Source organism: Herpailurus yagouaroundi, unplaced genomic scaffold (assembly GCF_014898765.1).
Source record: "Herpailurus yagouaroundi ecotype Mexico unplaced genomic scaffold, PumYag 163, whole genome shotgun sequence".
In the NCBI taxonomy this organism is placed as follows: domain Eukaryota; kingdom Metazoa; phylum Chordata; class Mammalia; order Carnivora; family Felidae; genus Herpailurus; species Herpailurus yagouaroundi.
Window position 1 is genome coordinate 56,371,445 of NW_024412404.1, and position 15,547 is coordinate 56,386,991.

A 15,547-nucleotide genomic window follows, 5' to 3' on the forward strand; every position below is an offset into this window, starting at 1 on the left:
ATTTTTTTTTAATTAAAAAAAAAAAAAAAAAGAATTACAAAGCCATAGGATGCTCACACCCAAGTTTGGGTAAACAAGATTAGGTGTTATAAGGATAGAGAAGGGGAGGGGGGCTAAGGCCCCCAGAATAGAGTAGGTGGGAAAAAGGCCCCCAATACAAAGATATGTAGGGTAAGCAAGATTACCCCCCAAGCCCCCCAAATTAGTGCTATAGCAGAAAGCTTTCACAGGAAGGAAAGACCAAATTAGGTAAACAGGTAAATAGGGCTATAGACTGCTGCCCTGCGGTGATGCTGCCCAGAGCTGAGCTGATTAACAAAAGAAAGGTGCCTTGTTAACCCTGAGGTTATTTTCCCTGTCTTATCCCCTAGGCTAGCTAAGATAAACTGACACAGTGCCTCCTGTCTGCCTTGAACAACCATCTGCCCGGTGCCAGGATTTTGTTTTATATTGACCCAAACCCCAAACACCGTGTATCTTCAAAACCCCCTTTCCCTCATGCCCATGAGTTAATGTTCACAGATTCATTGTCTCTTTATGCACTCCCATCAAGTTTGTAAGCCTTTTAATCTTCATAAATATGGAGCAAGGACCCTTATTCGGGGCTCTTGTCTTTTCCCAGACATGAGCCATCTCTCACTTTTAATCCTGCATCTGTTCTTTTGCTGGCCAAGAGAGAACTTTAGACTTAGAGTCTACGATAATAACCTGTAAATCTGATCCATTTGCAATGACCAGTCCGAATGTGTAGCTATAGGATGCATTTTTCTAACAGCAACAAAAATAAAAAAGGAAGAAATAACCTAAAACCTAATAAACATACAAAAAAAGATAGCTTGTGTATGGGGATGGGAGATGGGACGGAGAATTACTAAAGAATGCAAAGGAAAACCTGAATAAATGGAGAAAAAATACCATGTTCCTGGAAAGAAGGATTAATACTGAATAGATTTCAGTTCTTCCAAAATTAACGTAGAAATTTCGTGCAGTCCCAAAGTCTGAGCACAGAAATAAAAAGCAAACCCTCATGGCCACCTGGGTGGCTCAGTTGAGTGTCAGACTTAAGCTCAGGTCGTGATCTCACGGTTCATGGGTTCGAGCCCCGAGTCAAGCTCACTGCTATCAGTACATAGCCCGCTTTGGATCCTCTGTCCTGTCTCTCTGTCCCTCCCCTCCTCGTGCTCTTTCTCTCTCTCTCAAAAATAAAAAAATTTTAAAACCCCTCAGATTGAAAAAATTATAAAGTTTGACAGTAAGAAATAAAGGCAAGTAATTGGGGAAATGAGAACGCTCACAGATTGCTAGAGGAAACATAAGTTGGTATAGCTATTTTGTTGTTTGTTTTTTTTTTTTTTAATTTTTTTTTCAACGTTTTTTATTTATTTTTGGGACAGAGAGAGACAGAGCATGAACGGGGGAGGGGCAGAGAGAGGGAGACACAGAATCGGAAACAGGCTCCAGGCTCCGAGCCATCAGCCCAGAGCCCGACACGGGGCTCGAACTCACGAACTGCGAGATCGTGACCTGGCTGAAGTCGGACGCTTAACCGACTGAGCCACCCAGGCACCCCAGTATAGCTGTTTTGAATGGTATTATCAATCAAAATAAAATATGCTTATACTGTTAATCTGGTAGTTTTGCTTTTTGATATCTTTCCTATATATTATATATAGAAGTCATTTCTAGGTGGATATGGATCTGAATGCAAAAAGTTAAACTGTAAACCTTTTAAAGGAAAATATAGGGTTGTTTTGTTTTGTTTTGTTTTGTTTTGTTTTAAAAAGACCCAGGGCCTTGGCCCAGACTCTCCTTGGCACCCCCAGAGCATCTTTTTGATCTTTGGTCTTAGGACTTAAAAAGCATTAACCAATAATGAAAAATATTGATACATTTGACTTTACTAAATTTTTAATTGTTATCAAAGTTTTATCATTTATTTAAACTGTATTAAAATTAAATAGGACTTAAATCCCAAACCATAATGAAAAAATAATTTAGACTTTATTAAAATAAAGAACTTCTGTTTATTAAGAGGCACCACTAAGAATGGGAAAGCAATTCACAAAGTAGAAGATATTTAAGATTTTTTAATACATATATAGGACAAAAGATTCCTATCTAGAGTTACTAAAAACAAAAAAACAAAAAAACCTCTTAAAAACGCTAAAAATAGATGTACAACCTAAAAGAAAAGGCGACAAAAGACTTAAGCAGATGTTCATGAAAAAGTGTATTTAATAGGCCAATAAACATCTGAAAGGGTGTTGAACTTCACCCATCATCAGGGAAATACAAACTAAAACCACTTATACACCAGAATGACTAAAATAAAACAATCATACATACCAAGTTCCATTAAGGATGTGAAATAACTGGGACTCTAATACAAAAAAATGTTTAAATGTACCTGAAACTCACGTTCAATCCAGGAGGCATGTACAAGAGCATTTTTTGCAGCATGAAAGTAACCCGACTGTTCATCAGAACGTCAGTGGATAAACAGTGTGACACATTTAAAGTGTTGACTACAGGGGCGCCTGGGTGGCTCAGTCGGTTAAGCATCCGACTTTGGCTCAGGTCATGATCTCGCGGTCTGTGAGTTCAAGCCCCGTGTCAGGCTCTGTGCTGACAGCTCAGAGCCTGGATGGAGCCTGTTTAAGATTCTGTGTCTCCCTCTCTCTCTGACCCTCCCCCGTTCATGCTGTCTCTCCCTGTCTCAAAAATAAATAAACGTTGGGGCGCCTGGGTGGCGCAGTCGGTTAGGCGTCCGACTTCAGCCAGGTCACGATCTTGCAGTCCGTGAGTTCGAGCCCCGCGTCGGGCTCTGGTCTGATGGCTCAGAGCCTGGAGCTTGTTTCCGATTCTGTGTCTCCCTCTCTCTCTGCCCCTCGCCCGTTCATGCTCTGTCTCTCTCTGTCCCAAAAATAAATAAACGTTGAAAAAAAAAATTAAAAAAAAAAAATAAACGTTAAAAAAATATATATTTAAAAAAAAAATAAAGTGTTGACTACAGACGCTTAAAAACGATGAGGTAGATCTGTGTGCACTAGCATGGAAACAAGATCACACAGAGCAAGAAAAGACTGTAAGAGCATATGGTGTGTTGCCATCTCAAACCCACAAAACAAAACCGTGTCTTTTATATACACGTAGTTCTTTTCCACATATATGTTCTCACACATATGTGGCATGCACATTTATGTAGGCATACCTTTATATGGGCTGAAAGGGCACACACTGAACAGTAACCGTTGTTACCTCCAGGGAAGGGTGTGGGTCTGAGTTGTGGTGAGGAGGGATTTGACCTTTATGTTTGAAATTTTTTTTTAACTTGTTTTATTTTTTTAAATTTACATCCAAATTAGTTAGCATCTAGTGCAACAGTGATTTCAGGAGTAGATTCCTTAGTGCCCCTTACCCATTTAGCCCATCCCCCCTTCCACAACCCCTCCAGCAACCCTCAGTTTGTTCTTCATATTTATGAGTCTCTTCTGTTTTGTCCCCCTCCCTGTTTTTATATTATTTTTGTTTCCCTTCCCTTCTGTTCATTTGTTTTGTCTCTTAAAGTCCTCATATGAGTGAAGTCCTTTGATTTTTGTCTTTCTCTAATTTCACTTAGCATAACACCCTCTAGTTCCATCCACGTGGCTGCAAATGGCAAGATTTCATTCTTTTTGATTGCCAAGTAATATTCCATTGTATATATATACCACATCTTTATCCATTCATCCATCGATGGACATTTGGGCTCTTTCCATCCTTTGGCTATTGTTGATAGTGCTGCTATAAACATGGGGGTGCATGTGTCCCTTCGAAACAGCACACCTGTATCCCTTGGATCAATGCCTAGTACTGCCATTGCTGGGTCATAGGGTGGTTCTGTTTTTAGTTTTTTGAGGAACCTCCATACTGTTTTCTAGAGTGGCTGCACCGGCTTGCATTCCCATATGGTTGAAATTTTTTACAGTGTGAATAAGTTCATATATCAGCAATATGTGCAATTATAATTAGCACTACAGAAAATAAACCACAATTTATTATTTTTTTTTAACTTTTTTTTATTTTATTTTTTTGGGACAGAGAGAGACAGAGCATGAACGGGGGAGGGGCAGAGAGAGAGGGAGACACAGAATCGGAAACAGGCTCCAGGCTCCGAGCCATCAGCCCAGAGCCTGACGCGGGGCTCGAACTCCCGGACCGCGAGATCGTGACCTGGCTGAAGTCGGACGCTTAAGCAACTGCGCCACCCAGGCACCCCCACAATTTATTATTTTTTTAACGTTTGTTTATTTTTGAGATAATGTGAGATTGTGATCTGAGCTAAAGTCAGATGCTTAACCGACTGAGCTACCTAGGCGCTCCAAACCACAATTTAAATGTAACAACTAGGGGAGACTTGGCTGGCTCAGCTGGCGAGCATGCAACTCTTGATCTCAAGATTGTGGGATTGAGCCCTGTGTCGGGCTCTGTGCTGACAGCTCGCAGCGTGGAACCTGCTTTGGATTCTGTGTCTTCCCTCTCTCTCTGCCCCTCCCCCACTCTCACTCTGTCTCTCTTTCTCAAAAATAAATAAACATTAAAAAAAATAGACTTGGGGTGCCTGGGTGGCGCAGTCGGTTAAGTATCCGACTTCAGCCAGGTCACGATCTCGCGGTCTGTGAGTTCGAGCCCCGCGTCAGGCTCTGGGCTGATGCCTCAGAGCCTGGAGCCTGCTTCTGATTCTGTGTCTCCCTCTCTCTCTGCCCCTCCCCCGTTCATGCTCTGTCTCTCTCTGTCCCAAAAATAAATAAAAAACGTTGAAAAAAAAATTAAAAAAAAAATAGACTTGCTTAAAAAATGAATTTTAATGATACTGAAGCGTGAAAAGGAAGCAGTAACAATAACCTCCTTAACCACCCTCATCCCTGTTCTGTACGGACTTTTAAAGCCTGATTGTACACGTCAGTTTTACCAGTGTGTGTACTGAGCAGACACCTCCTTTCTGATAGTACCCCAGTAATGTTCCCTTGTCTACCTGCATCCCCTGGGTAATTGCTTTCTGGGAGGTGGGCCCATGGTCAGCCTGACTCAGTCAGGATGGCACCACTGTTCCTGTTGCCAGTGATTGGCTTAGGCATTGGCCTGTTTGTGTTCATTGGCAGTTTGGCCAGTGAGGGATGATGTGAGGGAAGTCTGCTGGGAAGCTTCTGGGAAAGATTTCCTGCTCTAATAAATAAGCGGAGATACAGGACCCAACAGTCCCTCCGTGATTGTTGTGTGTGGATGTGACGTGCCGCTGCAGCTATGGCAAAACCGTGAATGAACTGGCCTCAGGGCTGACCAGTGTGCTGAGGATGGCAGAGCAAAAAGATGGAGAGAATTGGTACAGGTGCCACTGATTTAAGCAATTCCGAAACCATGCCGCTTCCAGACTTCTTGCTCTGAGACCTGAGTCAGTGATTTGTCATTTGCAGCAAAAGCCCATCTGGACACGTGTATATATGCACATTTAAAATGAAGTCAATGGAGGGCTATACCATGTATGCTATTCTGCAGCTGTTTTCACTTAATGTTCCATGGCTGTTATTTAACCGTTTATCTCTTGGTGGACCCTTAGGATCTAGTTTTTGCTATTGTAAAAACAAAAATTCCAGAAAACAACTTTTGTGTACTTTGGGACACTTAGTTGCTTTACAGAACAGATTTCTAGAGGCAGAATGACCGGATCAAACAGGATGCATTTAAACTTGATAACTACCATTTTGTTGTTCCCCAAAAGATCCCAACAGTTTATACCCTCAGCAACAGTGGGAGCCATGCCCATCTCCCCATATATTCACCAATGCTGATGACATTTAGGATTCAATTTTTGCCTCTGTAAAGACGAAAGCTAGTTTTCTGTTTTAAAATTAGTATTTCTTTTTTTTTTAAAGAGCTTTTATTTAAATTCCATTTAGTTAACATACAGCGTAATATTAGTTTCAGGTATACAATATGGCAACTCAACACTTCCATTCAATTCCAGGTGCTCATCACAAGTGTCCTCCTTAGTCCCCATCACCTATTTAACCCATCCCTCCACCCATCTCCCCTCCGGTAACCACCAGTTTGTTTTCTACAGTTGAGAGTCTGTCTCTTGGTTTGCCTCTGTCTCTTTGATTATTAACAAAGTTGTAGCCTCATGTTTATTGGCTATTTATATATTTTCTCTTGTGAATTTCCTCTGTATTGTGAATTTACTCTTCTTCTTACTGAATTTATAGCACTCTTATATAGTATTGGTTTAATGTTACAGGTCTGTTCCCCCATGTAGTCCTTTGTGTCTTTTTGTTTTGTTTTACCTTTGCTTACTTGTATTGTCATTGGGTAAAGAGGTTTTAAATTTTTATGTTGTCACATTTGTCCATCTTTTTCTTTATGCCCTCTCGTTCTTACGCTTAGAAAGTCACGTCCCATCCTACAGTTATGGAAACATCACCCCGAATATTCTTCTAGCTTTTTTATAACTTCAAAAAATATTTAGGTCATTAATGCATCTTATGATTTATATATAATGAGATTTAGAGAGCTAAAGTAAGTTTTCCCCCACTATATAGATAGATAATTATCCCAGTACCATTTATAGAGTATTTTTTATTTCTCCCAGAATGATATTGTTAATATTTTAGATTCCTCAATGTGCATAGGTCTGTCTCTAAGCTCGCTGTCCCATTCTATGGGTCATTCATCTGTTTCTCCACGAGTACTTCTGTCTTAATTGCTGCAGATTTAGAGTATGTTTTGCTTTCCAATGGGACAAGTCCTCCTTTATTATTAGTCTTCAAAACTTTTTCCATATACTTACCTTCTAGAGGAACTTCAGAATTAACTTGTCAAAGTCCACAGAAAGATCCTGATCAAATTTTGATTGGGATTGTTGAGTGTTTAATCTGAGGAGACTTGACATCTTTATAATATTGAATCTCACTATCTAGCACCATAGTGTGTCTTTCCATTTACTCAGATTTTCTTTTACGTGTTTAAGCAAAGTTTTATAGTGTCCATAAGTAGGTCTTGTATATTTTTTAAAACTTCTAAATAATTTTTAATATTTGTGTTACAAAGGACCTTGTTTATTATTTTATTATAACCAATTCTAATTGGTTTTTTAATTGGCTTTTACCAATTTATTCTAATTGGTCATTGCAGATACATAGTACATTAAACAACTATTAATGCTACCTAAATATAACAAGTGAAAATCTAACTTTATAGGGGAAAAAGTTGATGCCTGAGTGGATAAATTTCTAAGTATGGCTATCAAATATTTCTAAAACAATTTCAAATAAACTGATTCAAAACCACATTGAGTTTAGCATCTGATTAAACTGAATTTGTGTTTCCTTAACTTTCACAGGTTATTATTAACTTGGTGGACCAGGCAGGCAGGGAGAAAATTATTGGCGATGCTTACCTGAAACAAGTGTTACTCTTCAACAGCTCACACCTCACTTATGTCTCATTTGACTTCCATGAGCACTGGTAAGAGGGCTTCCTGATGGGAGTTTTGATCAGTTCCAGTGTTTGTGGTACACGCTCCCACAGCAAGCCAAGCTCTCCTCTTCCTTACGGGGAAGAACACTTTCTTCTTCTCATTGTTAACTTAGTTTTAATTTTCATATGAGCTTTATTTTGGCTAAAAATTGAATTGTTCCTGAAATATTTTGTCTTTCCCAAAACAACATGGCGATGGGAGAGTTCCATTTTTCCTTTTATCGCTCGAAGAACTTCTGGAGCTTTTCCTTTCAGCTTGAGTCCAAGCCTAGCAGAAGTAATCGAGTCCCCTTAAAAATTATTCTGCTGGCTCATCTTCATGCTCTATTAATAATACTTCTTTCTCTATGGATAAGCTTCACTAGAGTTTGCTCTGGAAAAACAACAGTCACTGGATCATTTTGATGGTAATTTTAACTTGTGTGTGTTCTGAAAGCTAGCTTCTTTTGTCCTAATCCTGGCTCTGATGTGGGTTCGTTTACCTAAGTTTTGAAAATTTGGTGGGGGAAAGAAGCTTCTGATAGCTGTGATAGGTTTCAATGTATTCTTAAATATATTTTCTTTCACAATGGAGATTAATTACAAACATGTATATAATTGCCTATATAATTTATAGTAGAGTTAACCTCACGTACTTACAGCAATAGTTTTCTTTAATTTTTCCAAGCTACTTTAAATACTGTGACTTAAGCTAAAAAAATCTGTTATTAGGTTTAACCTATTATTAAACTTTTTTTTTTTTCTTTTGGCATGTATTTTAGCCGAGGAATGAAGTTTGAGAATGTTCAAACACTAACAGATGCCATTTATGACATTATTCTTGACATGAAGTGGTGTTGGTAGGTATCTCCTAAGAAGTCAATTTGACAAACTGTTGGTCTGTGAAATCAGATGTATTTGTCTGGTACTGCTAAGCACTAAAATAGTAGCAGCAAGCTGAAAAAGCGTGTTCGTTTTTCTTATTTTGCTTCCTAATTTCCAGTCTCCTTTTCAAGAGTGTCAGTCACTAGGCAGCATTAGCTTTGAAAAGGGAAGAGGTGTCAGATGGTCAGGCAAGATGAAGCAAAATGCTCTAGGACTGTTGTTTAATTCCATCTAATGCTCCATGGTCTATATTTCCTCTTCCTCTTCTTCTCACCATCCCTTCATCTAAGGGAAGGAAGCCTTAGAGGTACTCGGTCTCAGCTTGCAGGTAGTTCAAAATTAGAAGGAAGATGATTCTCAGACTGCAGGAGGGAGGTGTAGGAAGAAGAAATTGGCTTAAATGCTAGGGAAGAACCTTCAATTGGACTCGAAAGGCCAGAGGTGGACAGAGAGATTGGACGCACAAGGCATGCTTCATGCCTTCTCACTGAGTGGTAAAGTGACTTTGTTCAAGTTCCATGCGTTCAGATGCATTTCTACTTGGAGTCAAAAAGCAGGGACAGGATGGTGTTTTAAAGTGGCTTCTGGCTTTAATATATATTTAAATATATATATATATACGTATATATATATATTTAAATATCATAATTTGGGGTTGTGTCACCTCTGCCTCGTAGTTGTGAAACTTGGAGCAAGTCACTGTACCTCAGTTTTGTTTTTGTTTTTTCCCCAAATGGGAATAATCACATCTGTTTTACCAAGTTACTATGTAAATTAACAACAGCGTCTACAAAGTACTCAGTCATGCCCATCACATAATGATACGTCAAACAATGGATAACCAGTGCTATTGTTGTTATTCTACTCTAAGGAATTGTGGTTTTTGAAAAACTTGCTGAAGTATTTCATATTGTAACATAATCCCATACTATTTTTGAAAAGGGTGGATCAAGCTGGAGTAATATGTAAACAAGAAGGGATTTTTCGTGTCAATTGCATGGACTGCCTGGATCGCACCAATGTGGTCCAAGCCGCCATTGCGCGGGTGGTCATGGAACAGCAGGTAATTGATGGTCCCTCGGATTTATAAGTATTCATTTCTAACTTTTCTTCCCCACATGTAAACAAGTAACTAAAATCTTTGTTCTGTAGACAATTTACAGCATACGAACAATCTTGTTACATTCAAACCTGCCGAGTACAACCTTCACTAGAAATAAGTGGAATTAGGGGCATTTTCTTACGTACTCAATTCAAGAATACGAGACCCCCGCATTTCAACGTCGATTGGGTGGCACTTTGTGGTCATACGCCTTTTTTCTCTCAGCTCCAAACCCTGTCTTGTGCACATGGGGCTGGGAGTTTGCCACACTTTCTGCCCAGCCCGAGCTCTGTGTTGGTCTCTGCCAATAGGAGGTGCCAGAGGAAGACCAGGAGGCTGGAGGAAGGAGAAGGAACAGGCTTCTTCACCTGTGTTATGGTCCTGTTGGCGGCGCCCTCTCCAGCCATTGGCTCCTTTGGCACCACAGGACCAACCTCTACCCTCCACGCCCCAGTTGGTTGCAGCTGCATTGTGCAGTCCTTACGCCTGTCACTCGGTGTCCTCCTTTAGATCTTTGAACGCCGCAACACCTGAGTAGTGAGTTCTCAAGGTGGAAATTCTTAGCATGGTTTCAGGGCTTTTTTGATAGAGCCTAGTGACTGTTTGAGATTGTGAGTCCGTTCCTTCTAACGTTACACTTAAAGCTGCCAGATTTTGAGTCCAAGCACTGGCTCTGTCTACCACATATGAGGTTTGACCCCATGTGAAGAACTCAGCTTCTCGAAACTTCTGTCTCTTCATCCTTAAAATGGATGTAATAAGAGTATTGATTGTGTAGGGTTGTTATGAGGAGTAAAGGAAATAATTTATATAAAAAATCTCTTAGAACCTCAGCACAGAGTTCACCTTTATTGGGCACATACTGCTGTGTTACCGTTAGTGTTATTGTTGTCTCAGTAGGCTTTTTTGATAGTTTGACTTCACAGGCAAATTAAAAACACGGACAAAATATAATAAGAGCCTACACATTAAAAATTACACCAAAGCAGTATAAATATTTCCTTCTATTCATTCATGTGTAACAGTTCGTAAAACTCTCTCCCAACTGTGCTTTTTTTGGGGGAAAGTCTGAAAACACCATTACTTTTATTTGAGGATCCTAAACTGTTTATGAACATGCTTCCTTTTTCTGCAGTGTGTATTTTATGCTATGGTTTCCTGGCTTATATGTAGCTAATCCACCAATGTGTTAATTTCAGCTAAAAAAATTAGGTGTGATGCCCCCGGAACAGCCACTACCAGTGAAATGCAATCGGATCTATCAGATAATGTGGGCCAACAACGGAGACTCCATTAGCAGACAATATGCTGGGACAGCTGCTCTAAAGGTAAGTAAGTGCAGCATGCTTTTGTGGATCATTCTGGGGGAGATTGGACGTGGTTGAAAACTGACTCTGCTTTTGAGAGGAAGATATGTGGGCTACAGATGATAGTCTATGTAGCTAACTGCTTTCAGGAATGTTTGGCTAAGGTGCAAATCACACATTCACATCCTGCTGAGGCCAGGTAATGTGACCACCCATTAGATTAAAGGGGGAGATGGGTATGACCCTAAGGAAAAGCTTATGTTGTCTCAGGAGGGGACTGTTCTGCTTCCTTTTGGGACAGAGGCCCAAGGTTGCTAGATCTTCCAGTTTTTCACGGGAGTTTGGAAGTGAGGAATTTCATGTGAAATAGTTGTTTTTTTAAAACTTTATACAGATAAAATGTGTCCGTTGACAGGACTCAGTCCCTAGTATGATGATTGGCCTCCACTGAATTTGAATCCCCAATCCTGCGTCTTACTAGCTCTGCAACCTTGGACAAGTCACTTAATCTGTGTCTGTCTCTTCATTGTAAAACAGGATAATACTAGGCACACTTCAAAAGATTGTCATGAGAGGGTCGCCTGGGTGGCTGAGTCAGTTGAGCCCTGACTTCATCTTAGGTCATGATCTTGTTCTGGTCATGATCTCGCAGCCTATGGGTTTCAGCCCTGTGTCAGGCTCTATGCTGACAGCTCAGAGCCCAGAGCCTGCTTCACATCCTATGTCTTCTTCTCTCTCTGCTCCTCCCCTTCTTGTGTGCACTCTCTCTCTCTCTCTCTCTCTCTTAAAATAAGCATAAAAAGGGGCACCTGGGTGGCTCAGTCGGTTAAGCGTCCGACTTGGGGCAAGGTCATGATCTCACAGTTGGTGGGTTCGAGTCCCACATCGGGCTCTGTGCTGATGGCCCAGAGCCTACAGCCTGCTTCGGATTCTGTGTCTCCTTCTCTCTCTCTGCCGCTTCCCCGCTCATGCTCTGTCTCTCTCTCCTTCAAAAATAAACGTTAAAAAAAATTAAAAAAAAAACAAACCATAAATTAAAAAAAAAAAAAAGATTGTCATGGGATTATACACCTTAGTGCATGTGGGGGCCATTCCTGGCACATGGTAAATGCTGAAGAAATATTTTATTATCTTTTCGTGGTTGTTATGAATAAGTCTTTGGAGGATCCTACAGAGCCATTCTTCACAGAATTTAATTTACATGTAAATTATAGTTACTGGTCACTAAATGCTCCCTCTGTGGGCAATAGGAAGTGGTTGAATTAGTTTAGTTTTATGTTAATTTTCCTTTAAGGTAATAGTTCATCTCAGGATATTTCTTATAAAAAAACTGTCAAGGTCTCAACAGGCATCAGATAGTCCATCTTTGGTTGAGTGATAAATCTCAAAAAGCTTATTAATTAATTAATAAAAGAAATTAATTATTATTATTTATTAATTAAAGAAATTGAACTTTAGAAGTCCTTGTACAAGTTCTTGTTTAAAGAGAAATACTTTGATGCACCCCACATCAGAACACCTAATTATATAGAGCAACGACTAATAGAATGAAAAGGAGAAATAACTTGCCTAAGTCATAGTACGATAATAGTTGGCGACTTTAAATACCCCGTTCTCAACAATGGGTCATCTGGGCAGAAAATCAATAAGGAAACAGTGAAATGGACCCAACAGACATATATAGAACATTTCATCCAACAACAGCAGGATACACATTCTTCAGAAGCACACGTGGAACATTTTCCAGGACAGATCATATGTGAGGCTGCAAAACAAGTCTCAACAAGTTCAGAAAGGTAGAAATTATGTCAGTGTCTTTTCTGACCACAGTGATATAAAACTAGGAATCGATAATGGGAAAATTGGAAGATTCATAAATATGTAGGAATGAAACACAGTCCTGAATAATGAGTGAGTTAAAGAAGAAATCAAAAGGGAAATATCTTGAATCAAGTGAAATTGGAAACACAACATATCAAACTTATGGGGTGCAGCAAAAGCAGTTCTAAAAGGAAAGTTTATAACTATAAATGCCTACGTTAAGAAAAAAGAAAGATCTTAAACAATCTCACTTTATACTTCAAAGAACTAGAAAAAGAAGAAGAAAGTAAGCCCAAAGTTAGCAGAAGGAAGGAAATAATAAAGATTAGAACAGAAATATTTGAAATAGAGATGAGAAAAACAATAGAAAAGATCAGCAAAACTAAGAGCTGGTTTTCTGGAGATAAACAAAATTGACCTTTGGCTAGACTAATCAAGAAAAAAGACTCAATTTTAAATGAAGAGACGTTTCAACTGATACCACAGAAATACATACAATCACAGGTGACTACTCTGAGCAGTTATATGCCAACAAATTGGACAATTTAGAAGAAATGGATAAATTTCTACAAACATACAACCTACCAAGACTGAATTATGAAGAAATAAGAAAATCTGAGCAGACCAATGAGTAAGAAATTGAATCAGTAAGCCAAAGCCTGCTAAAAAAGAAAAGCCCCAGACCAAATGATTTCACTGATGAATTCTACCAAACATTTTAAAGAAGAATTAATGCTATTCCTCCTCAAGTTCCTCCAAAAAATAGAAGGGAGGGAACACTCTGAAATTTATTTTATGAGGCCATGATACCAAAGCCAAGACAGTCCAAGAAAAGCAAATTACAGGCAAATATCCCTGATGAATATGGCTGCAAAAATTCTCAACAAAATACTGAATTCAACAGCACATTGAAAAGATTGTACGTCATGATCAAGTGGGACTTATCCCTAGGCTACAAGGATGGTTCAACATATGCAAATCAATAAATGTGATATGTCACATTAATAAACTGAAAGATGAAAATCATATAATTTCAGTAGATGCAGAAAAAGCATGTGATAAAGTTCAACATCCTTTTATGATAAAAACTGAACAAATTGGGTATAGAAGGAATGTAACTCAACATAATAAAGGCTACATATGACATATCCACAGCTAACAGCGTATTCAGTGGTGAAAGGCTAAACACTTTCCTCTAAGATCAGGAGCAAGAGTGCCCACTCACCATTGCTATTCATGATAGTACTGGAAGTTCTACCCAGAGCAATCAGGCAAGAGAAAGAAATAGCCTTCAGATCAGAAAGGAAGAAGTAAAATTGTCTGCAGATGACATGATGTTATCCATAAAAAAATCGTAGACTCCACCAGAAAACTGTTAGAACTAATAAATGAATTCAATAAAGTTATATGATACAAAGTCAACACATGAAAATCTGTTGCATTTCTATATACTAACAATATCTGAAAAAGAAATAAAACAATTCTATTGGCAGTAGCATCAAAAACAGTAAAATACTTAGGAATAAATATAACCAAGAAGGTAAGAGACCTGTACAGTGAAAATTGTTAAGACATCAAGGAAAGAGACCCAAAATGAAAAATATCCTGTGTTCATACATCAGAAAAATTAATATTGTTAAAATTTTCATACTACCCAAAGCTGTCTATAGATTCAATGCAATCCCTATGAAAATTATAAGGGCGGGGCGCCTGACTCTTGGTTTCAGGCATCTGACTCTTGGTTTCAACTCAGGTCATGATCTTGTGGTTCATGAGTTTGAGCCCCATGTCAGGCTCTGTGCTGACAGTGTGGAGCCTGCTTGGTATTCTCTTTCATTCTCTTTCTCTCTCTGTCTCGCTCTGCCCCTCCCTCTTTCTCTCAAAATAAATAAATAAACTTAGAGAAGAAAATTCTAATGACATTTTTCACAGAACTAGAAAAAATCCTAAAATTTATATGGAACTACAAGACCCCTTAACAGCCAAAGCAGTTCTGAGAAAGAACAAAGTTGGAGCAAAACAAAGCTGGAACAAAGCTGGAGCAACAAGAATTTCCAATAGGGAAAGGATAGCCTCTTCAATAAATAGTGATGGGAAAATCAGATATTCACCATGTAAAAGAATTAAGTTGGACCCCTGTGTTACACCACTCACAAAAATTAAACTGAAATGTATTAAAAGACTTAAATGCAAGGCCTGAGCTTTTACAGTTTGCTCCTACAAGAAAACATAGAGGAAACCTCTGAGACATGGCCTCAACAGTGATTATTTGGGTGTGACACAAAAAGCATAGTGAGAAGAGTAAAAATAAACAAGTGGGACTACATCAAATGACACAGCTGCAGCACAGCAAAAGAAACAACAGAACAAAAAGACAACCTACAGAATGGGAGAAAATATTTGCAAACCATATACTTGATAAGGGGCTAATATCTAAAATGTATAAGGAACTCCTATAGCTCAGTAGCAAAAAAACAAATAATCTGAGTGAAAAAATGGGCAAAACACCTGAACATTTTTCCAAATAAGACCTACAAATGGCCCAGAGGTATATGAAAAGGTGCTCAACCTCTGATAATCAGTAACTAGCAGAGAAATGCCAATGCAGACTCAATAAGCTAACCACCTCATACCTGTTAGGATGGCTGTCATCAAAGACCAGAGATAACAAGTATTGGCAAGGATGTGGAAAAATAGATGTCATCGGTGGGATGTAAATTGGCACAAGCATTATGGAAAACAGTAAGGAAGGTCCCTAAAAAATGAAAATGGAATGGCCATATGATCTAGCAATCCCATTTATAGGTATATATGGAAATGAAATCAGTGTCTCAGAGATAGCTGCCCTTCCACGTTCACTGAAGCATTATTCACAATAAATAGCCAAGACATGAAAACAACTTCAGTGTCCGGTGGTGGATGAATGTGGAGTGAGTGACTG

General features: G+C 39.0%; 1 protein-coding gene across 4 annotated transcripts in view; it reads left to right on the plus strand.

Moving 5' to 3' along the window:
• Positions 1 to 15,547, plus strand: part of INPP5F (inositol polyphosphate-5-phosphatase F) — a 90,812-nt gene that overhangs the window by 56,683 nt on the left and 18,582 nt on the right. For all 4 annotated transcript variants that reach the window (XM_040486620.1, XM_040486617.1, XM_040486618.1 and 1 more), the window contains 4 exons: positions 7,376 to 7,500; positions 8,274 to 8,351; positions 9,319 to 9,439; positions 10,678 to 10,806. In XM_040486620.1, coding sequence (XP_040342554.1) covers positions 7,376 to 7,500; positions 8,274 to 8,351; positions 9,319 to 9,439; positions 10,678 to 10,806 — 453 coding nt within the window. The remainder of the gene's footprint in view (positions 1 to 7,375; positions 7,501 to 8,273; positions 8,352 to 9,318; positions 9,440 to 10,677; positions 10,807 to 15,547) is intronic.